Source organism: Phoxinus phoxinus (assembly GCF_949152265.1).
Source record: "Phoxinus phoxinus genome assembly, chromosome: 23".
NCBI lineage: Eukaryota > Metazoa > Chordata > Actinopteri > Cypriniformes > Leuciscidae > Phoxinus > Phoxinus phoxinus.
The window spans coordinates 7419932-7445355 of record NC_136898.1 but is presented as its reverse complement, the minus strand read 5'-3'; the positions used below and the strand labels follow the sequence as shown (position 1 = coordinate 7445355).

The following is a 25424-nucleotide window of genomic DNA, read 5'->3' as shown; positions in this document are numbered from 1 at the left end:
TGCGCACGCACGCGCCACACGCGTCTTTCCGCGCTCACAGAGTAGTTTGAAAGACGGAGGGGAGCACGGGATAAAATACCCGGGCCTTAATATCCTCCGACTGAGAGCTTCGAGGCCATAATCAAACGGCACAACCTGATATTTATCTTTATTTCACAAAGAATAACATGCGTGTTGATCCATCTGCTCCATTACGATCGGCTACTTAACAGCTTCAATATGCTTTTAGTCCAAAAGAGCGCACATTTAGAAACATCTGGATACATTATCATATGTCTCATTGCTTTACTGAGAATGATACTTTCTATAATATAATTTTTTTCACTAAATTATGTGCTCTGGAGAGTTTTGAGCGCTCTCTCCATTGCCATCACAAACAGGAATAGCCTACATAAAATGCACTCACGGTGGTTGAGCGCGGTAAAGTTAGTTTTAGGTTCGATATTAGCCGGACATTTATTTTCCTTTTCCAACTGTTCTATATAGGGTCGGCAGTCTTACGAAGATATATCAATAGCAGAATTACAGTAACCATTGTATATCGACATTAAATATTCATTCAAAAGCACCTGTGCGCTATAGCTGCATATGCTTTGACGCATTTCCACAGCGCATGATGCCCAAGGGAACATCTGCCAATTACACCAACTGCGTTAAACGCAGCCTATAATTTTTATTATTTAAAATTACTATTAAAATTATATTTTAAAACAGACATTTTCAAATTCCAAAGCTTGAAGAAGGTTGAATGCCTGTGTCTGTGGGTGGAACTGTGGGAGGGGTAGTAATGTGGACTGGTGTGCATAGCTACACCATGGTAACACTCTTGTCCCAAAAAGTATTGCTATACAACGATATTCAATATGTTGTCCCACGGTGAGTAATTTTTCCCTGTTGCACCTACACAAAATGGGTTCCCTCACCTGCCAAATCCCACTTTAACCACTGATTATGATGACTACTTAAAGGAGAACTCCGGTCAATTTTAACATTGAGCTCAATTTTTAGTAAATTTGGAGTGCTGTCAATACAGAGAACAACGACAAAAATCGGTGTTGCCTACACCGTGTTATCCTCTTTTTAAAATTTGCACCCTATTGACTTGAATGGGGCACGTTTTAAACCTGCTTTTATTTCTCTTATCATCCTTGATGTGTCATACAAGTGCCCAGCCATGTTGAGTGATTCCTTCAGAGTGAACACGAGTGAATCTGACTGCAGGAGATGTGAAAGATATGAATAAAAATGATGTTATATCAGCCGGCGCACATACCTGTATTTAGTTCCTGTTTTCGGTCGAAGTCCAAAGTAGTCGATTGTCGAGTTGACGCGCATAGGTTTAGTTACTTAGATCACGTGCGTGAACTCGACAATTGACTACTTTGGACTTCGACCGAAAACAGGAACTAAATACAGGTATGTGCGCTGGCTGATATAACATAATTTTTATTCATATCTTTCACATCTACTGCAGTCAGATTCACTCGTGTTCACTCTGAAGGAATCACTCAACATGGCTGGGCACTTGTAATGAAACATTAAGGATGTTAAGAGGCTAAAAGCAGGTTTAAAACGTGCCCCATTAATGTCAATAGGGTGCAAATTTTAAAAAGAGGATAACACGGTGTAGGCAACACCGATTTTTGTCGTTGTTCTCTGTATTGACAGCACTCCAAATTTACTAAAAATTGAGCTCAATGTTAAAATTGACCGGAGTTCTCCTTTAATATTAGCCTACCACTAAACTTTGACTATAGGCATGTTTCATATTAATTGTTCTAAGAACCTCAAAGCATATTTATTTTGTAGCGTAAGTAGGGCCCAAACATAAACTCAAGCCCAGGGGCCCCCAGCACCCGAAGTCCTGCCCTGGTTACAGGGATTTTTACCACAGTTAATGGTTTGTTAGGCATGATGTGATGCCTTGTGTGGATAAAACACTATAAAGCACTGCAGTCTATAGTGGCTTATTGCTCATCATATAAAATCAAGTCAAGTCTATTTTATTGATATAGTGCTTTTCACAATTCCTTCAAAGCCACTATCAAAAAATTTTTTTTTTTTAATGGAATATCGCATTATTTATTAAAAGTTATTTATATGTATTTTTTTTATTCATGTGCCCTCATATTCTTTCATCAAAATAACTTACCTTCCTTCTTGCAATTCACCTCTTCTCTGATGACGTGTTTACTGGCGTGAGGGCGGGGCAAGCTGTCACTCACATGAGATCCACCAATGGCAAACCACCATTCAATGATCCAATCAATTCCAGATGGACAAAATCAAAACCTGCCCTATGGATTTTTTCTTGTATGGGAACTGGAAGCCGTTTCACTCGGATGTACACAATACATTTGCAACTTTCGTTAAAAGAAAGCTTGTTCAAAAAGTAGCCACAAAAAATGCTTTTGCAAATATAATTAATTATCCTAAATATGGAGTGGTAAATGTTGCTGAGCAGAGCAGCACAAAATAAGACTAAATGTTTAAAAAGCCTTGAAGACAGACAAGACAGACAGAAGGCTTCTTCGACTTGAACAGACCGATCGGTTTATGACATCAAAGTACCGCGAGAGCGATTTAAAAGCATAAGAAACCATCTGCTCTCGCGGTACTTAGATGTCATAAACCTATCGGTCTGTGTGCAGCGCTGGTTCAAGTTGAACAAGCCGATAGATAGGCTAGATATTTTTACTATATGCAGTAAATAAATGGTACACACTTATTTCCTTTTGACAGCAGCCTGTGAGAATCATTCAATCAGATAATCTGTAAACTGTAATTAAACACCTGTGAATGAGTGTTTTCTAAACCAGCAGCTGTGGCTTGTGATGGAGTTTGGTTAAACATTGACGCGGGAAGCCGTGCTTCGTCGTAGGAAATACACACAGCGGCTCCAAACCTCCATCTCAACCTGCTGAACCTTGCTGACCCCAGTACTTCGTCTTCCTGGAAGACCAAACCATTTCCTTTGTGTAGTGGGCTGTAGTTAAATGGTAAGGAGCTTGCTGGGCCGCCTCCAAACCCCCCTGCCCCGTCTACCGGCCCAGTCCAGGATATCAGAGGATGTGAGACAGACAAACGGCCGTTTGTGCGCTTTAAACGTTGACCTCGGTTCAGACGTGTGACTTGTGCATTTGCCCTCTCTTCTGTTTTGAAGCCAAAAGGAAATCGGGGGTTACTGGGAGTTCAAGCATGATAAGATCTCTGGATGGAGAAGTTCACATGGAGGAAAGGTTATGTGAAGTTGAAGAAAAGAAACCCCATTAGAGGATTAAAGAAGTGGGAAGACAGCAGACAAAAGCCAATCCATCAGAAAGAGCCTGGAAATAACATGTAAAATCACAATTCTTATTCACTTTGCATCCCCAAAATTATTTAGACATTTTCATCACTTAAAAATGTTTGAATGTCACTGCATTAGATACAAAAGTATCAAAGAAAGAAAAAATGCTAGACATTCTGTCACAACTAACCTCACTTTTCTGAGTCAGTTTTGCAATGATTTTATATATTATATAGATTCTGTTGTTTCATATTGAATATTTTAAAAACTTAACATTCATTCTCTAAAAATATTTTCCATAAGTGTCATTTTTCTTTCAGACAAATGTGACTAGACTTAAGATTTTGTTGAAATGTGTATATATATATATATATAATCTTACAAATACTATTGAGCTACAACAATGGAGAAATGCTATAATTAATTGACGCATGCAACGCAACAATTTTGGCTTGAAATGTTTATTCTGACATTTGTTTTAAGTGGCCGAAAGGAAGTGCAAACTTGAGATCAATGCGTTTCTCTCACAATGGTTGGACAAGGCACTTTTCAAAATGGAAGCCAACTACCTGTTTTCCCATAATTATCAAACAATGTTTTCCAAATCCTCCTTACCATCTCTTTCCTGCCATTGTTGAGAACTGGCAGTCATGCAAATACCAGTTTGGAAAGTCTTTTTATATATATAATTGTTCATTTATGATTTGGAGTCAAAGACACAGAGATGATGATCATAATGAATGCTGGTAGTTCAAATGTTAAGTAGGCCTATTGGTTAACCTTCTCACACTTCGTTGCCTGGAGATGTTCTGTGTACATCGAAGTAGTTTAAACTGCTGAAGAAAATAAAGTATGATAAAAAGCTCGCTTTCGAGTAGTTCACTCATGTTCACTTGAAAAATCGACAACTATCAAGGGTTAAAAATGTACCTCTAGCCTCATGTAAGGTTATATATACTAAAAAAACATTTCTGTCACATTGTAACCTTGGATACATAAATACAGATAAAAGATGGCAAACCTTCATTCAGTTCTGTGCATTTCAATATTTTATTATGCTATCAGTGCAAATAAACACCAAAGACAGAACATAAGAAAACTAAAAGTCTCCAGTCAACATAGGAGTATATGAAGTTTTTTTTTAGTTTCAGTTATTCACAATGCACACAACATTGATGAGAGACTCTAAATTAAACAATGTTGTTTTTTTTTAGTTAACGAACAAAACCATTCAGAAAAAAAGAAACAATTACGCACATTTTCCTCAGGTTTGAGCACATGCTCAACAGTTTAGGACTGCATTTGCAGACAGATTATGGTTTAAGTACCCATCTCTCCATGATAAAAGCATCTATTTTAAGACTTGACATTTCCCCATAACACAGGGACTCCCCATGCGTGTGCATGCTACAGGCAGCAAAGAGCCTCGAACAGAGCAGTAGATGAACAAAGATTATCGTTAGCACAACATAGACATGCAGAAAAGTATCATCCTCCAGTACCCTATGTACATTATTACAGTTTTCATACAGTATGTACACTGCAAGACGTTAAAAACTTTTTTTTTTATGTCTTGAACAATACAAAATAGTAATCTTGAAAGCAATATTTACATAAATGTATCTAATCATTGTCAAAACATTTGAATCGTACAGAGAATATGGAATAAAATCTGTGATTTTTTTTTTGTAGTTTAAATGTTTAAGACTCGAGTGATGGGCCTATCTGAAAAAACAACAAATTATTTCAAATAAAGTGAACATAAAACACGAAAGAATCAGACTGAATTCCTTCTCACAGCAGAGTGTCTGATTCACACAGTATCCTGAAACATTTATAGTCCATAAATATCATAATTCATAATTAAACCTCATGGCTTTGCTGGACATACTGTATAATCTCTTTCAATATTCAACTTCCTGTCAACACCGTAAATGTGTGAATGCTACATATAGGATATTTAGATAAGATACAAAACAACAAATTATACAAAATTGTAAAAAGGTACATTTCATTGGCTAAAAATATGACACTCAGGTTTTTTTTTTTTATTCTTTTTTTTTTTTACGTCATGCCATCATCACCACATAACAGCTATAGTTTCATTCCAGATGAAAAATAAAGCACGGTAAATCTGACTAAGTTACGATTGAGGAACATTCCAGTAAATGTTGTTACCTTTCGATCACATGTGAAACCCTTCTTGACCTCAGCTAGCTTTACAAGAAAGATACCTGATAGATTGCACTGCCGTTCAGCTGTAAGAAAATAAACTTTATAACTGGACATTTCAATGCCACAAATCCAATATTGTGCTTAGACTGTACAATTTTATATGTCTCAGTAAAATGAAAAGGATCCTGATTTGGCTGTAGATAAATATAGTGTGAAATTAGCAGTAACATTTCTGGATTCATCAATAATACACGTAATTGGATGTTCTTCATAAATATTTCAGTTGCGGAAGGAGAAAAAGCTTTTTGTGGTGGACATTTTACATTGTGCTGGACAAAGAATTTAGCTTAGCATACATACAAAAAACATTCAAAGATGTGTATGCAAATGGAGAATCATGTGACCATCTCATTCGGACATCAATAAAAAAAAACAAATCAAACAAATGTACTAAAATGAAGTCATTTCAAGCAGTGGCAAACAGACAAATGTTTTAAACTGAATGACCAAATTTATTCAGTTTCTGTTTTAAGATGAAGAAAAAAAGAAAAAAAAAAACATTAGACAAATGACCATACATGCAGTTCTTCAGATTCTCTCTGTCTTTGGTAGTTCACATCTACCATTTTTCCACAGAACCGTTTAGGCTCTCTTCTCTCTGGCTATGAGTCTGTCTGTGGGCTGGAGAGTTTATCCTGTGCTCATAGTCATTGTACGGCTCCACTTTTGCACTCATGACACAGTGGGCCGGCTGCACCTGATCCTGGATCTCAGGTCTGAGCTGACCGTTTCCCCGCTGAAGCATGTAGTAAAGAATCGGGTTAGACCTGGTTAAAGGGGGTGAGTCTGGACTGGATCTCTCCTCCCTATTAAAAGTTCCTCCAGGAGACCCCTCAGGTTCTTTTTTAACTGGTGTAGGACTGGCTTTGGGAGAGGATTTTGCCCAAACTAACGACCCCCTTGTGGTATCAACAGGTGTGGGTGCCGTTTTGGGACCCGCACTGAGAGTATAAGAGTACCACGGCAAGTTTGACAACTCGTAAGGGGAACCAGACTGGGATAAGTTCCCATTGGCTGCACAGTTTGCCTGAGGGATGAAAGGACTTGGGGTCCCTCTGGGCTGGGACAGCTCCTTCAGACAGTTTTCTGACAGGAGGAGTTGCTTGAGAACATTGAAGCCTTGGCTTTCTCTGGAGAGAGAAGTTTTGCTCTTGGGACTGCCAACTACCTCTTCCTCTTTTGGTATTACTATGCTTCTACCATTAATTTCAGGTGTTCCAGACATGAGATTATCATGAGTGGTATCTCCAGACGATTGACAAAGTTCATTACTTAGGCACTCTGTCAGTTTTCTTTTTTTAGGAACGGGGCTCTGAAAATCCATTGGCTCCTCTTTTACAGAGTTCCTGAGGAGCCTAGTGTGGGGGTTTGAATGGTAGGTAGCATTCTGCTGTTTCAAAAGCTGGCTGAGAAGTCCAAATTTAGCAGCTGTTTCTGTAGGACATAACTCAGATTTTGTTGTGTCCTGTGCTTCAGCAATGGGTGAGTGTTGTGATGATCGTCTCTGATAATACACCCCATCATTAGAGCTGTCTGATGAAAAATTCTCCTCTGCTGGCTCTGTTTTGATCTTACAGTCCAGAGAAGGCTTGTTTGAGCCGTCACAGTTGACAGTGCCTGTCTGAGGCTTCTCCAGCCTCCCTGAGGTTACTTCAAAGAATCTGTGCCCACTGGTTCTTTCCTTCTGGGAAGCCGTTCCCAGCAGAAGCTGCAGTACAGTGCGCTTCTCTAGAAGATTTTCAATCTGTGTTGACGCAGAGGGTGATTGGTTACAATTGTGAGGTGGGAGAGCAGGAGGGGAACCTCTATCTAGTGCAGAGGCTTTATTCCGCTTGTTTGGAATGACAAGTCGATCCAAGAGGGCCTGAGGCTTGTCAAGCTCAAGTTCTGGGCTTTGCCTTCTGCTCATCACCAGTTGAGAGTGTAAAGGAGGGGGAGAAGGTGACAAGTTCTTTATACCACTCTGGGCTAGATTCTGTAGTAGCTTGCTGGCACTGAACGGAGGCTCCACCAACTTTTCACTTGAGTGAGCTTTAGACTTGCACAGATCTAATGGACTGGACTGGGCATGAGGCGAGGGCAAGGAGTATGAAGGGGAGACCGAGCTGAAGGTAGCAGTTTGCCGGTGCAGAGGACTCAGTGTTCTGCTGTCCTCAGGTGTGCCAATCCGTTTAAGTGGGCCTGTAGTCAAGCTGCTGATTATTGAGTCAGGCCGCAAACCAGGATTATCTGCACTTTTGTTTACCTTCTCGTTATTTCTACGATCCAGCAGTAACTGCATTAGAGTGACCTTGTCATGGGATTTCATGTCTGGGCTGGTATCCAGATCTTTGGCCTCATGGACCATTGGCACGGAAGGTTCCGGCTTCCATTTGTTTATGATAGACTCTGTGCGCTCCACAGAGGGGGTTAATGAAGAGGAGGGCTCAGATTTTTGGCTAGGCCCTCTGCTTTTCATGGAGAGGTCGATGGGGGAACAGCTGGAGAAACTCTCAGCATCACTGCTATCTTTGGTCAGGCTGTTATCCTGGTTGGAGTACTCGCTGTCAGAATGCAGGGAAGAGGTCCGGCTCGGGAGGATGCTGCAGTTGTCCTCCAGGTGTCCATTTCTGGTGAGCTGCTGCTGGGAGTTGTGATTATTGAGAAGTAGGAGCAATAGGCTGCTGCAGTTCTGTGGAGGTCGACTGTGTCTGTCGAAGGGCCGTCTCTCTTTGGGGGGTCTCATGGTGGGTGAGGAAAGGGAAGGGCTTCTTTTGCTGGAATCTATCACTGGTGGGGGGAGTGTTCCATTTTGAACATTTAAGGAGCTTAGCATGTCTGAGGTGGTTGTTGGTTGCCCCATGCTGGGAGGCCTCTTATCCTGCGTTTGAGTAGCCATGGCAGCTAACCTCTCGCTGGCTGATCGACTGGTTAATTGTGCTTTTAAGGCCTGTTCTCTGGAGTACTGCTGTAGATGAGCCTCGCTGGACAGTAACAAGGCCAGCTGACTGCAAGCGACACTGGGCTTGGGTGAAGGGGCCGGACTGGTCCTGGTCCGTACTATATTGGCAACAGCCTTGAGACGCTCTGTGCAGGACAATGATTCTGAGCTAGAGGGCTGGGCAGAGCTTTGAGAGGAATGAGGAGAATCAGAGCCTCGATTCTGGTTACTCTGACAACTGTAAGGCACTGTTTGTTTCTGGTGCTTGCTTTTCCTCATGAGGCTTTTTAGGCGGCCTGACGCTGTGCCGTAACTCTGGTAGGTTTCCTTATCAACAGGAGCACTTTCACTGCTCTCCCTTTCGAGCGGTTTGTGGCTTTGAGAAATGTGCTGTGACAAGGCGACACTCTGCAGCCGAGAGCTGAAGGACTGCAGCAGAGAAGCCAGCAAGGTGCTCTCTCCCTGCCCAGAGCCATCCAGGCTTCCTTTGTAGTGCTCTCTTCTCTGTCCATTCACTTCCACTACAGTGCCTGATCGTTTCTGGCTGTCATCTTCATTCCACGCTCCTGAGCGAAGCAGTCTGGCTTTTTTAAGGTGCTGTGAGGAAGTACTAGGTGGTCTACCCTTGTCTGGCAAGGGGGAGCCATGATTGGGGAGCTGAAACACCCTAGTCACCCTGTTGGCATTCTCTACGTTGTTGTGAACAGGTTCTGATCTCTGTGTGGCAGTGGCAGCAGGCCCAGTGGTGACCGGATGCATTAGCAAACCTTCCAGATATGTTAAAGCAGCAGAATCCTGGTGAGTTTCAGGGCCAGACTCCACCCCATGAGTCATGTTCAACAGCAGGATGCCCTGATGTGGTGTTTTAAAACTACTGAAAATGTCTTAGATCTGTGCCATAAATGATGAGAGCAGAGAACTCCAGCAGCGCTTTTTTAATTTAGTTTCTTTTCAGTCAAAAAGTTTTAAATATAGGACCAGAGGGCATTTGTAATGTCAAGCACGACAACCCAGCTGCCATTGCTGTGCATGAGTAAATCCACACTGCTTTAAAATGATGTTGAGAGGAGGTTTCCTGTCCTGATGAAGCAAACACTCTATATTTGGGAGTTCTAGGAGAAACCAAAGGCTCCGTGTTCCCTGTTTGCTCTTCTGATCTCAGATGTGGCCACACGGGAACCTACAGCACAAGAAGAGAGAACACACCATGAGTGACAGGCTTCAACATCCCAGCATCATCAAAACAACCACTGTTACTTTCTTTGAAGTCTCTGTCAAGACCAATTAATCACAAAATAACTAATTAAATTCATGCAAAAAAAAGAGAAAACTTCAGAGTGAACACAAAGCGTCTTTTTGACAAACTCTTTATAATGAATCCAGCAAATGTCAATCAAACTGCTCTAACACCCAGCTTTTTTTCTCAGATTCCTCTTTAGGACCTCTCAATGTTCGTTCTTACATACAGAAAGTCTTTAAATGTCCGTTACTTCCCATGAAGCTGAGCATTTCTGAGAATTATCGATATCACCACAGATTAAGGAGAGTAAATGGACATCTCAAGGTTTCTTAAATCTAAGTGAACCTGTGTTTGTGCATACTAAATCCAAAATAAATATATTTGCTTAAACTGTGTAAGAAAGACAACTTCTTGCCTGCTGTGCTCAAGCATCTTTAAAAAATGAACACTATAAATGTCACTCACTCACAAAATGTTATGATGCCGACATTCACTTTTGACAAAAACAGTATAGAATTTTGATGCTAGTCAAATTATGCTAGTATTTATCAGTCATTATATGAAAATAATTATCAGCTTACCGGTATCCATCAGAAATGTAATATCACTGCTTCTTCAAGTAAAACATTAACACAGATCTGCCCTTTCTGATATGAGCAAATACTAGGGCTGGGCATCGTTCAAAATCTTTCGATCCGGTGCCAATTTCGATACCTCAGTTTCGATACCGGTTCCTAACGATACTTTTTTCGATACCAATTTTATGAAATCTATTTTAACAAGATTACATAACATATTACCTCAGAAAAACTTTTATTTTTTATTTATTTAGTTTTATTTTTTCAGTTTGACTCATGCTCCTTAGCCAGTGCACAAAGGAATAAAACATGTTTTATAAAGCGCTCATGCTCACCAAAGCTGAATTTTTGAATAAAAAAATACAGTAAAACTTTAGTAATATTGTGAAATAGTATTACAATTTAAAATCGTATCTAATATATTTCAAAATGTAATTTATTCCTGTGATGTCAAAGCTGAATGTTCAAAATCATTACTTCAGTGTCACATGACCCTTCAGAATATGAAAACAGTTTGCTGCTTAATATTTTGGAAACTATGATAATTTTTTTCATGATTCTTTTATGAATAAAAAAATCAAAAGAAAAGCATTTATTTAAAAACGAAATATTTTGTAACATTACACATGTTTTAATGTCACCTTTGATAACTTTAATGCATCCTTACTGAAAAAAAATTCTGACTAACCATTAACCAACACATTTTTGAACGGCAGTGTACATTCAGTAGGTTATTATTTATTGCAATATAAACACTGTCCGAGTGATCAACAAGATATCTCTTCATTTACCAGTCGAAGACGGAGCAACTTTCTGCTCTTAAGTTTACTCCGTGCACTGTCAAGGTCTTCATCGTGTTTGTCGTGGTACCGGTCTTTGCAGCAATTATTTTACCGCAAATACAGCATCGCGCGCGGTTGGCATCGAGCCTGGAGAAATGTAGCCACACTTTTGATCGATTTTTCCACATCTTTAAGGTATTATGTGTGTGTGCTCGCGTCTCATATGAATGTGCGCGGAGAGTTTGTGTGTGCTCGCGGCTCAGTATGCGTGTCGAGAGTTTGTGCGTGCGCGCGCGCGTCTCATATGAGTGTGCGCGGAGAGTTCCGCGTGTTTCGTGTGAATAGAGTTTGTGTGTATGTGTGCGTGAGCGACTTTATGTGTGTCGTTGTGCATTTCATATGTATTTGTTTGAGCACTGACGTTGACGAGTTAACTCCTTAGGTATCGAAATCTGGAACCGAACAACATGTCATTTTTCGATACTCGATAGTATCGAGGCAATTCGGTCGGTACCTAAAAAGTATCGAGACTCGGTGCCCAGCCCTAGCAAATACCAAGTTATATTATGACTGAAAAACTATTATTAAACCCAGGAAAACAAGTTTTAGGACTACAAGCTTTATAAGACATTTTCCTCATCCACAGATAAGACCGTTTACCTGGCATAACAGGACCAAAGAAGTGAATAATACCCATTCAAAAACGTCTGTCAGCAGCCCCTCATACTCGGGCCAGTAGTGGCACAGCAGAGCTGGCAGGTGTAGAGGGGCACACATGGCACACCTGTCAGACCGCTCCTCCACAGAGCTACGGCATCAGATAACATGACAGCACCGCTGGCTGCTCGCTCGACGGGCCTGAACCCTGTCAGAACTGCTTCCATAAACACTCCTGACTTCCCACTGTCAGGGCCACCATTACAAAGGTTAATTAATACAGGATTCCAGCTCCCCTAAAGCAGTGCTCAGCTGCCAGAGAACATCTTACCCTCCATGTCCTGCCCCTTCAGCAACGGGGTAACGCGTTTCAGTGGTTTGCTGAGGAGTTTAGCTCGACCTTGAGCTGGGGATGCTGTTACAGCAATTCAACAGCATGCTCACGCCTGGAATATCCTGAATGTGCTGTAGTAACTTAAGATCCTCAAGATGACGTGACCGGAAAATCCTGCGAGAATCAGCACAAGGTCACACGCATTTAAATGTGATGCAAACTGCATTAAGTTGCAAAGGTTGGACACAACAAGTTACGACTGCGAGGACAGCGGAGAGGAAAACTAATTCATTAACTAATTCAGTCTCAGTTACATTATCAGCCTGGGCCACTGACCTAAATTTAACAACAAAGAGGGCAACCTGCTAAATCTGGGCCATCTGATGTCTCACACTAATCTTAATGGGCCAGATTAAGATTAATTTCCTGCCAATGGAGGTGCTGCTACACTACAAATAAAAGTTCAAACTTGGGACAGATGGAGAAAGAAGATAAACAGACAAGCTGAAAAACTGGACCATAAGAACAATAAAGTAAACCCATCATTCAAGACAAATCAATATTGGTCTACAATCGGATCAAGCTAGATTAGATTCTTGTCCATAAAAACAAAAGGAAAACTAAAGGGATAGTTCAGCAACAATGAAAATTCTGTCATCATTTACTCACCCTCATGTTGCTCCAAACCTGTGTGACTTTCTTTCTTTGAGTTTTATTCCACACAATGAAAGTCAGTGGGGTCCAAAACAACATGATGAGACCACACTGACTTTCATTGTATGAAAAAAAAAAAAAAATCTTTTAAGTTTTGCAAAAGAAAAAAAGAACGTCATACAGGTTTGGAATGACATGAGGGGAAGAAATTGACATAATTTTCGTTTTTGGGTGAATGATTCCTAACCAGGAGGACTATAAATAAGTATATAAATACGCATTTACTTTAGTAACAATCTTGGTAACACTTTATTTCAGGGTTCAATTCTCACTATTAACTAGTTGCTTATTAGCATGCATATTACTAGGATATTGGCTCTTTACTTAAATACTAATATTAGTACTAGTATTAGTACTAGTAGTATTAATGCCTTATTCTGCATCCCTTAATCCTACCCAATACCTAAACTTAAACACTACAAAAACGACCTTACTAACTATTAATAAGCAGTTAAGTAGGAGTTTATTGAGGCAAAAGTTGTAGTTAATAGTTAATGTGTGTTCCCCATACTGAAGTGTTTCCACAATCTTATATTCTGAAAGTCTATTATGAGAGGAAGCAGGCATACAAGAGACAGGAAACACAGGTCTAAGATTCGATCTCACAGCATACACTCCATTTGTCTTTTCTGCACATGACCCTTCTGAACAAGAAATACAAAATATGTTTTCCCTCTCTCTCTTTCCCCCCTCCATCTCTCTCCCTTCAGCGGTCCGCAAGTGATTATCCATTATCTCTGACAATGTCAAACATTCACACCCAACAGCATTTTAAGTGATTTCACTAGCCAGTGGTGAAGGGAACAGCGGCAGACAGGAAGCTTTATCATGGCAGGGCGTCTCTCTTTGCTCACCCAGACACCACGAGCAGGAAGGTCAAACCATCATCAGTGGCTGAGAGGCAATTTCCCCTGAGGAGCTGGACAAAATATGGCCTTAACTGTGAACGCCTAACTTCTTGACGCAAATGTCAGGGATTTGATATCCAAAGCCAATCCGGTGACGCTCACATGTGGGGTATGAAATTAATTGGAATCCAACCCGTCCCACAAAGTACCCTTACAAAAAAAGGTTAATGAATGATCCCCATTATAAGGAACCGTAATCCATTTGCACCATTTAAAATGCATGATTAAAAATAGGGTGAGCCGCAGGAACTGTGCTGTGAGTCAAGGTCAAGTACGCCTGAGTCTCAGTCCACGCAACAGCTGGAGTCCATGCAAAGCGCTCAGTGTTAATAAAAAGTGACAACCCGGTCCTTGCTGCGCATATCGCTAATATCTGACACCAGACTGGCAGACGCTTCCCCGGCGTTAAAGGTAAGCCAAGGTTAAAGAAATTTTAAAGGAAAGGGAGCTGTGTGAACTGCTTTCCATCATGTTATCGTAGGCAGCTGGTGTTCAGCCAGGCTAGGGCCGCTCACTCAGATACGCAGGACAGATTTTGTAAATCCAATATGGCTCAAGAAAATTAAATAAGGGGAGCGACGTGCTACCTAAACAAAAACGACTGTAGCGTCCACATCAGTGAACTTTTGCTCTTTTGGAGTAAAGCAGAGAGCAAGTAAACAGCTGCCGAGATGCCATGGAGCTCTGCAAACGGAGTCTGCTATAAATCTAAAACCAAGTCAATCAGAACAAACTTACAATTAGAAACAAACCAAAAAACGCCCTTGACAGTGAACTTATTCAAAAGAGACTTGACCAATTAGTAAACACAGACAATGTAATTAAATAAAATAATAAAACATACATTCACAAATAAATAAAAGTATATAGTTTATGCTGAATTACTTTTTTTTTTTTTTTTTAAAGATCACAAAAGGTCATCTCTCAGGTTTAATATAAGATATCTTCCATTGTGTTTGGAAGTTGAATGAAAATCTTTTGAAACGACATGAGGTGAGTAGATGACAATTACAATTTTTGGGTGAATTATACCTTATAAATACAGTAAGCTGAGTCTTGGATACAACTAATGCCTTCTGTACACCTAAAGACTTTGAAAAGATTTAGAAAAGACTTTATAAGATTATCAGCTCACATCTAAAGACTTGGTTTCACAGACTCACAGTCTCTGACTAAAGATTTTACAAACACTGAATCTTGTAGTGACACTATTTACAAGACTACAACACATTTTTTCCTCCATTAAAATAGCCATTTTTATGCATATTTTTTGTTTGATGTGTAAAAATATGTAAATTTATATTGTTTAATTACCATAAATCACTTTCTTTTCCAGGAATGAAAAAAATCTAATTAGACATTGTTATGTGAACATCTTTTAATAAAGAGTTGACTATTTAATGGGATGACCTAACTTTTTTCACATGACTGTATATGGGGTTATGAATCTATATCATTATATGATGAGAACAATAGTTTGAACTAAATGTCTTGAAAGGGTATAATTTTAAATGCAGACATGTCGATGGCTTCGGCAATATCGGTCCACTTCTTTTCTTTTTCCACTCTGTCGTGGAATAAATGTCAGTTTACATCAAAAAGACACGGCTGCTCTGCCCACAGCTCGACAAGGTGCTCCTCTTTATCCACGGTCCATTTTCACCTACTTGGCGCTCGTTGTGTTTCCACGTCCGTCGACATGTTTCATTGTTGTGACTGATGGCTTCCTGTTTCCGGTTTTCTGAGAACGAATTTATTGGTTGTTGATGGTTTTACATCACTATGACTACGCTAGGACTTGCGATAATATCAAACATGTTTGATATGAAAGACTAGAGAAAGACTGGCATAAATCGGGTCACCGACTGCAGATTATCCCCTCACATTTAACGATCGAGACGACGGGAGCGCGCCGAGACTCCAGTAAGATTCCTAAAGACTGCCGGTCTTTAGTCTGGGACTGTGACAATCCTTTGGTGTACGCCCGGCATAACTGTATATCATGAATCATATCTTTTACATCAACAATACATAGTCACATTTTTATATCGCGATATCTCTATATAACAATGCATCGTTACACCCCTAGTTCATTATAATTCTGCTGCTCTGTGCATGACAAAATGTTCATATTCATAAACTTCAGCATAAGGCTAGTAATTAAAATCAAACCAGATTCTATTCATTTTCTTAATCGATTAAGTGCACTTAACCAATGAAAACACAGAGCACCCGAGTTCCTCCTCTTGGCGCATCATTACAGCTGGCACCAAAGTTGGCGGAACATGCCAACGAAATGCCACCCGAGTAAGATTACAGCATCTCATTCACTCTGCGCTCTTATCACTGAGGCTGGAGTGCGCACACACACATGCTCCATCTACTCGCAGAAACACTTTGACTCCACTTGCCAACTCCTCCATATCTACTCACCCGCTGTCTCTTTAATAGAAACACAGGCAGTTACAAATAGATATTACCCCGTTCCTCACTGCTCCTACATCTACACCACGTCTCAGGCAAATATCGTTCTACTTTCTAAGTTTGAATTGAATTAGTCACTCCCACAAGAAGTTGAATCTGAATTGTAGTGATAGGAAGTGGAATTTGCTGAATTGCATTTCAAAGAAATTTAACAGGTAATGACATTCAGGGGAAATTAAGGGATCTTCCATGTTGATCCATACATACAGTATGTCCTTCTGTAAAGCCTATAAAATTGTCAAATTTGAAGACTTGTTAAACTACCTATTACCCCAAAAGTTAAAAGTTTGTCTTCAAAAATCATTATTTTATATATAATAGGGCTGCACGATATATTGTTTTAGCATCGATCTTGCGATGTGCGCATCTGCAGGATGTGCGATCACAAGTATATGCATCGTACGGACCAGCTGCACCCCGGTTCAGAACGCATGTGATTCGCGGATTATTTGCAAAGTTTAACCATTAACTATCGTAGAGTCAGTTTATCATTTGCATGTGTTTTTAAGTCGAGTCAGGCATGATGAGCAAGAAGACTCGCGCGCTGTTTTCTGTTATTTTACATTTGATTATTCCATTTCTGTACCTGAATACTGTTAGATTTACCTGAAAAACATAAAGCACTGCTTATTTCAATTGTATTGATCTATGCTTGTAATTCGTTTATAATTTTCTATGCAGATTCACTCCTCACAAAATCACCTAAATTATTCTAGAATTATTCATTCTTTTCAAATAGAGCTAATAAAATCATCTGGTGAAATTTATTTTTAAAATCGCAGTATCGCAGGAGAAAAACAAATATTGCAATATATACTTTTTTTTCCAATATCGTGCAGCTACAACAATATTTCAGTTGTAGTTCAAATTCACATTCAAGATGAAAATCAAAAAGCATTTTCCGTTCCGTTCTGAATGATGCACAGCCTTGGTTTACTCCTCTCCACACACTTCACAAGTGTTTAGCACAGATAGATATGAATTCCCTTAGCAGTCTTACTCCAAAAGGTCACCTGAACAGATGAGTCAATTTAAAGCACACACAAATACACAAACAATCTATTCCCCTTCCAACAAAACACCTTTAACAACCGCTTGAAATCTTCATGTCAAGAAACCCCTCAGGACTGTAGCAGCAATCTTCACACTAGCTAGGACTACTTAAGACAACAGTATCCCAACTACAAGCTTTGTTTAATGACGGCTAATGAGAGTGGCCCTCCGTTACGAAGTCGACGGGAGTGCAGACAGAATGGCCGTCTTCGCTGCAGATCTCGGGAGGCTCAGACAGGTGAAGTGTGGTAATCAATTTGCTCTACCGGCAGGACTCCTCAGCAGAATACTAATGAATCTCTCTCTCCGCGCGCACACGCACACACACACACACACACACACACAAATAATCCCAATCACACGTTTACTCAAACACGCATTTCAACTCTTTCCTTGGGTTGCTCTGGCTGGGAGGAATGGCTGTGTGTACACGTCAGGGTAAAGATTACACGGCCGTTCCACTCGACACTTCGGCTATGGGGGAAAATCAGGTGAAAGTCAAACCTGGAGTACAACCCCAGCTGCACGGCCCCATTTGAACAAACACACGCACGTGGACATACTTACAGCCAGAAATATACAAAACAGAAACCAAACACGCACCTGCGCCGCCACACACAGGTACAGATGCATCCAAGGTAAACATTCAGAAAGAAACACATGAGCAGTCAGTCACCCAAATAAACACTCAAGGGGAAAGGTATGTCAGAGGAGAAAACCAATGTATCACAATTTAGGGATTGAGCTGAATCTTGAATGCCCAGCTCCCAGATTCAATGTGCATTTAGTTGATCAAACTAGGACACATTTATTTGATCAAAACAAAAGTGACAGTAAACATTTCCATTTAAAACAAATGTTGTTCTTTTGAACTTCCGAAGTATCCTGAAAATCAGCATATTAGAATGATTTTTGGAGGATCATGTGACACTGAAGACTGGAGTAATTATGCTGAAAATTCAGCTTTGCAATCACACTTATCAACTAGCCTACTTTGAAAAAATATAGTAAAATGGAAAAGAGTTATTTAAAATAACATTTCACAATATGAGTATTTACTGTATAAAAAAATGTAGCCTTGACAAGAGACTTCTTTCAAAAACATCTTTTTAAATAGAATAAATCTCCAAACTTTTGAGCGGGTGACTATAAAAAAAAAAAAAAAAAAGTTTTTTTTATGATGCTTATTACAGTTTAATCATCTGTCACTTAATATATATATATATATATATATATATATATATATATATATATATATATATATACAGTATACACACATCATATATATATTTTATTTCTTATTTTTTTATTTTATTATTATTATTATTATTATTTTTATAATACTCTCACAGCCGCATGAGCCCCAGGGCTCAATGTGTGAGAACAGAACACATGTCCTAACCGTTAGGCCAAGGCTAGCCACTGTGCTGTTAGTCCCCTCTACTCTGCAGTCAACAGGGCAGCGATACAGTAAAGCCAATACCACATTTTACATCAGCAGGAATAATTAGCTTTTTACACAGTGTCATTAATCGCCTCTAACAAGAGGACGCGACCTCACCTGGTTTCATACACAGCTGGAGAATAGAAAGAGAAGCTACATAGGAACACACGGGAAGCTGACATCCTCTCCGAACTGAAGTGTGAAGACAGCCAGGAGCTATAAAACTAGAGTGAAAACCTCAAAAACAACGAACAGAAAAAAAAAAAAAAAACAGGTTGCTGTAGCACTGCTGATGTATGCGCCCTTGACACACTGACACTGTCATGTGACACTCTGTCATCCGCCACCTGGCAGAACCCCACCCTCACTTCCTCCTGATAACCCAACGGTATTGAACTAGTCCCCCCCACACACACACACACCAATGGAAGGTAGAGAGGGTCACCATGTCCTCATCTGTAATCCTCTGCCATTCTTCAGCAGCCCGGCTGGAGGAGGCGGCACCTGCCACAAGGGGAGAATGCCCAATTAGGCAGCTGTCACGCAAGGCAGAGGCTCCAAACTCATCCCTGTCCAACTGGAGAGCAGCTGCGGGTGCCAATTACAGAGAAACATTAACCGCTTCGGTTCCAGGAAAAGGAAAGAGCCTGGGCAACACATGATGTTCGATGCTTCCAGGTTCTTAGCCTGCGGGCACTGGAACCTGATTACCGGCATGCCCTGCTCATCCCGCTGCAGACACCAGGAGCAACATCTACTCTAAAAATACCCAAAAGGGTGAATATAGGGCTGATACAATCAACTAGGGATACACGATAAATCGACCACCATATCGGTATCGGCCGATATACGTTCATATTTTTGATGTTGTCGGTATCAGCCCGATAAGAAAATTTGGCTGATATATTAAAGCCAATAAATAATGGATTATTTCCTTCAGCTGAGACACTTCAGATTCGCACTGTTCGCCATGATGGTTTTCAACTGCTTTAAATATCATTGGAATCACTTCAAAAAAGGAAAATACAGTACAAGTGCAACATGCACAGCTAAAGTCTGTCATATAGGCTACATAAAATTAAAATGAGAACATCAAAACAAACAATTTGGATATAGATTTATCGGGCAATATATTGATTATCGGCTTTCAAATATAAATAATTATCGGTTATCGGTATCGGCCAAAAAATGCAGAAAAATTTCATTTATTTGTTTATTTATTGTATCATAAAATTGTTTTAAATTTATAAAACTGTAAAATATTTTGTTTATTTCCGGGCTTAATTTTTGGATTTTCAATTAATCCTTATAATATGTCAATATTTACCATTTACTTATTTCGCGCATTCATTTAATTTCCTGAATAAAGCAGCAGATAGTCGACATAAGTGAAAACTCTGAAACTTGCATTTCTAAAATGGCCAAATCCATACCGAGCAACTGAAGTTTCACTTTCAATCATGATCCAATTATGTAAAGCACTGTAATGTATTAAATCACGACTTGTACAGTATATTGTGATGTACTTTGCGATACCATACACTAATGTGGAGGACTAGAGAGAGCCAGAGAAATAATCTTTTCACTTCCTCTCCAACCTTTTTCTGCCAAAAGAGCGACAGTAATGTAACATTTCCATGTTTAAATCAGATCTTCACAGGCCTGGGGCCTCCATAATCTCCCTACTGTTAATTAAATGACGAGGGAGCGTAGGCGAGCCGAGAGGAGAGAGGGACAAAGCTGCTGGGTCTCCTGCCACAGCAAGACTCGTTAATATTAAAGATTTATGCTCTTCCCCCGCCATTGCCTCAGACCTTTCTGCACTATGTGTGTGAGTGTCTGTTTGGGTGTGTGTTTTTAGGACAATGCACCGCAATGCAAACTAGACGATGGTTACGGTCTCAGCAGTGTGTCAGGGAGCGCGGAAATTGTTGACAAATTTGTTGTGATTGTATAATTTATCATCTCAAAACACTTCTGTTTTGAGTAAGACGGAAACTAATCTGCAACAGCGAAATGAAATGAGCTGGTTGCCAGCCGGCAGAAGATTTACGACAGACAGAATCCGGAATCATGACAGTGGTTATTGATCATTTAGTCTCCATGGTTTCTCCGTTTAATCGAAAAGTCGCAAAACGGTGATAACGGACGCCTGAGGGACAGATTAGTTTAGCACAGATACCTCAAGTACACGACCGCTGCTTTTTTGAAGCCAAACATCAGGTCAACCAGGTTCACTCTAAAATTAAGAGGTTAGCGTGCTAAGAAAAACAGTACAAGAAGTTTTATTAGAAGCAATAAGGAATCCAAATTGTGAACGAATCATTCAGACCAGGACTGCGTTTCTCAAAAGCATCGTGAGCGAAGTTGTTCGTAGAGACCATTGGTGGCGATGGTTCTATGATCTCAAGCTTTTGGGAAACACAGTCTGTGAACTGGATGAAATGATTAATTGACAAGATCCTGCTCAAAAAAATTATCTATCCACAAATCCTAAATGCTACATCTACAGTAGTCAACATTTGAAGTGGATCAAAACCTTTCATCATAGTTATACCCGTTCTTGTCTTTTTTTATCCACTTCAAATGTTGAATACTGTATAATGAACTGGCATGAACATGCGAAAGAAAGCGAAAATTCAATTTTGGTCTGGTCCTTAAATTTTTTGGGGGCTTTTTGGAGCTTGACAACTCCAGGTTTCATTCACTCCCATTATATTGAAAAAGTGGCCTTGATATTCTACAAAAATGTGTTCCACAGAAGAGAGTACGTCATGAACTAATACTTTCAATTCTCTCTCAACACTGGTAAGATTCTTTTAGACAAAACTAGTCAAACAAACTGCCATGTGACATAAAACAGGGGAATTTTACACTAAGCTCATGTATGACCGCAGGGCACTAGGGCAGTGAGACTGCAGACTTAACAGAGCTTTAACTGTTAATCGCCACAGATAAAAACAGATGCATGAGTTAAAAGCATGAGAGGAAGCGGTTAGCATGACCGTTTGAATTGCTAAGTTACGTTAAAACCTCTCTCCCTCCATTTCGTCCTGATTTATAAACCACACACACCCTCTTTCCTGGCTGCACCGGAATATGTGGCACTGCAGAGTTGTTTCAAAGCGTCTGAGGATAATCGAAGACAGCCTTTGACTGGCGCCTCAACGCAGCCACAATATCTGCGGTCACAGGAAGGCATTGAGGGGTTAACCATGGGGTAAATTAAGGATTTTACAGTGCCCCCATTTCCCCCGCCCTCCTCATCCTGTTGTTGCTGAGAGTCACAGGGTGAGCGCATGTGACCTTGAGATGCATAGATGGCACAGTCAGGGCTGCCTTGCCTCTAGGCGTCCTTGAACTGGATCTGCAAGACAAAAACCTTCACACTGCCAGATAGACATCTCAAATCCCCCCCCCCCCCAACTCAAACGTCTCTCTCTCTTTTCAATCTGCGTGCCTGTTATCTCCTCCCCAGTGGGGGAGTCTAATCTGAATGCTGGATCTTTAACCTTAGCACTGAACTCAGACAGAGGCGGAATTTCAAAATGTCTCACTGGTGTATTTTTAACCTTCTTCCACAGATTGTTTGTCTCCATTTCAGGGGATTAGATGACTCTCCACGGCATCTGAGACACTAGCCAGGCCGACTTGGAATACACGTTTTTTTCAGGCAGAACTACTTGACGTTCACAACAGCCCTGAACAAACTCTGAGACGGCATTCACCATCCAGCAAAAAGGGGGAAAAAAAGCTCTCAGCGAATAGCTGGTTTTGGTTTTTGTCTGCCAGCGTTCTGCAAGAGTGTGTTTGTAAGAAAGGTTTGTATCCTGGCATGGTGGCATCTCCAAAGGTATTCTGGGTTCATTACAACCACACGTTTTACAGTGAAGCACTTACAACAGACATGAATGGGGCCCAATTTTTGAAGGATTAAAAAGCAGAAATGTGATGATTATGTTATAGGAGCATTTAGGTACTTTATTTTACAGTAGGTGTACTTACAGTGTACTTACCCAAGAAAGTACTGGTAGTATTAGGTAACTACATGGGTTAAGGTAAGTTTTAGGGGTAGATACCTAGTTATTACCCAGTTATGGTAATTGCTATAATAAGTGCATATTATGTACATGCGGAACAGGACTGTAAAATGAAGTGCTACCATTAATTCTTCCGTTAGAACTTGTGTATAATTTGAGATTAAACATTGTTCTCATAATTTTTTGTCGTTTTAGGCATTACGTTGTCATAATCAATAAAATAGATTATATCTTTACACAGGAAAGGTTAGCAAGTGATTTTTTTTCACACTAAATTCGTGTTATATTGCTTACGCACATTGCTTACGTTTTGTGGATAAACTATTGTATACAATAAACAGTATTTTAATGTTTACGGATCGAACCTTTCACTTCCATTGTGATTTTTGCTCTTTTTTTGTTGAAAAAGTGCAAATAAAAGCAGAAATAACAGAATAAAATAAATATTAGATGAAAACTTATATAAAAATTAGACATGCTGCCTTGGCAACTAACTGAAATAAAATAAGTTGAAGTACAAAAACTAAAGCTGAGGTAAAAAAATAAAATAACCTAAATTGAAATGAAAAATATAATAAACATAAAAGCTATAATATAATATAATATAATATAATAGTATATGTAATACTAAAATATCATCACACCTATACTCCTCATCATTTCAATAAAAGTGCAAAGATGCCAAAAAAGATAAAGTTTTAGGTGTCATATGCATCCCCAGTGCCTTTCTGAACAAAGAAATGGCATAAAAACAAAAAGTGACACACTGAACGTGTTACAGGACAGCATAAAAGGCCTTTTATCATCATGCAAATGCAGTGCCCTTGGTTGCATAAGGTTCATCACTTTAAACAAATATTTGGACTGTCCTCTGTACATTGACACCAAGGTGGGGGAAGAGGGGAGAAATGTCATGTTTAAACACTAACCCTGCCTTGGAACTAACGGGAACACAACGCGCATGCATGAATCCCGCCCGGCCCGGGAACGTGTGGATCGTGTCATTTGCGGGAGACTCTGCAGTGCCGTGCCGACTGACCTTTCCTGACTGTAACGTTATCGCATGTCATATGTGATCCTGCTGGAAACCATCTGCCATGGACTCCTCTGGCAGCACGCAGGAGTCCGAGACATCACCGCTCTCCTCACCTCCGCTGGAATTCATCAGATTACCACAGGAACACCCACCAGGATCCTCATGCGACACTCAATTAGACCAAAGGTCATTCGTGCCAAGGCATCAGGTCTGTGGGGCCATTAGTATCAGACTCAAACTAGGGAAGTGAGCAGGGAAGCAATAAGTCATAAAAGATGTTACAGCGATTATACCATGGTTCGGCAGTGCTGTAGACATGACGAGAAACGGAGCAAGAACAAGACACTATAGGGGTGGACGATGTAAGCAAGAATTTAGAATAACAATTTACACATTTTTTTATGGGGGGAAAAAACTACAGAAAAACTACTGGAAAAAAGAATATCCATAAGACAATTTCCACAGTAATGGTAAAATAATCACAAATTGTATTTCACATTTATTATTTTTACACTTAGGAAACAACTTTATCAATAAATACATAATAATCGAAACTAACGTTTTATCCATTAGTTCAACTGTAGCATTATTTTTCAAAGCCAAATAATAGAGCCCATCAGCAACTAGTTAAATTAACTTATACAGAGAGTTTAACTTATTAATGGTTATAGTATAGTGATTAATATAAATATCATGAAATATATCAAATGTTACATAAAAAGCATGTTTGGTTCTGTTGCGAGTGCAATTGTAACACTTTGTAATTGTAATCTTAACTATTATTCTTAATTATCAATACGAATACACTTTAAATTATACCTTTTTCATATTATTGCTTTAATAATACTGGATAGTTTCCATATATATTATTCATTCTAATAGCTGTCAGGAAACAATAAGCATGTAAAGCGAATTGAATTGGGTTCAACTTCAATCATTTTCATTTAATATATTGAGCTACTAATAAGAACAGTCTTCAACAACTAGACACTATATACTTGATACGGATGTGATGAAATGATGTTCATCATAAAGGATTAAAATTTTAATGTTTTAATTCAGCCAATTCAAAATCCTGTCCAGTAGCTACAAGCAACGGTCTGAGCTATGCATGTTCACTTTGAATGTAATCGATGTATGGTTAAAAGTTAAGACTTGGATAATTCACCTAAAAATTTTAATTCTGGTATCATTTACTCACCCTCATGTTGTTCCAAACCTGTATGAGTTCTTCTGTTAAACACAGAAGGATATATTTTGAAGAATGTTGGTAACCACATAGTTGACGGTTCCTGGTTCCATAGGAAGAAAAATACTATGGAAGTCAATAGCTACTGTCAACTGTTTGATTACCAACATTCTTCAAAATATATCCTTTTGTGTTCAACAGAAGAAGAACGCATACAGGTTTGGAACAACATGAGGGTGAGTACATTTTTGGGTGAACTATCCCTTTAAACTGCCAAGAAATAAAAACGGATATCCATAACCGGATTTTTTTTTTTAATCACTTAAAAAAGTTAAAGAAAAGTGGGACTACAGAGCATTTCTGTGGAAATGTGTCACTGCTTGATTGGGACTGATATTGAGGTCGTTGCAATTGCCATGTTTTACAATCATGCCGCCCTACGCTTTCAGAGCAGGCCAACCTGCTTTCCATTACTCACAGTACTCATGATAAGAGCCATGGTGTGTGTGTGTGTGTGTGTG

The 25424-nt window shown here is 39.7% G+C and overlaps 1 protein-coding gene across 8 annotated transcripts in view; it reads right to left on the bottom strand.

The window, feature by feature from the left end:
• Positions 1–3744: 3744 nt before the first annotated feature.
• Positions 3745–25424, bottom strand: part of nrip1b (nuclear receptor interacting protein 1b) — a 60079-nt gene continuing 38399 nt past the window's right edge. For 4 of the 8 annotated variants that reach the window (XM_079598967.1, XM_079598965.1, XM_079598966.1 and 1 more), the window contains one exon: positions 3745–9624. In XM_079598967.1, the coding sequence (XP_079455093.1) occupies positions 6084–9278 (3195 nt within the window). In that variant the 5' untranslated portion in view covers positions 9279–9624 and the 3' untranslated portion in view covers positions 3745–6083. Of the gene's footprint in view, positions 9625–11704; positions 11943–12032; positions 12210–18755; positions 18886–19060; positions 19143–25424 lie in introns of those variants that run through there. The other 4 variants (XM_079598969.1, XM_079598968.1, XM_079598970.1 and 1 more) reach the window with 4 other exon arrangements.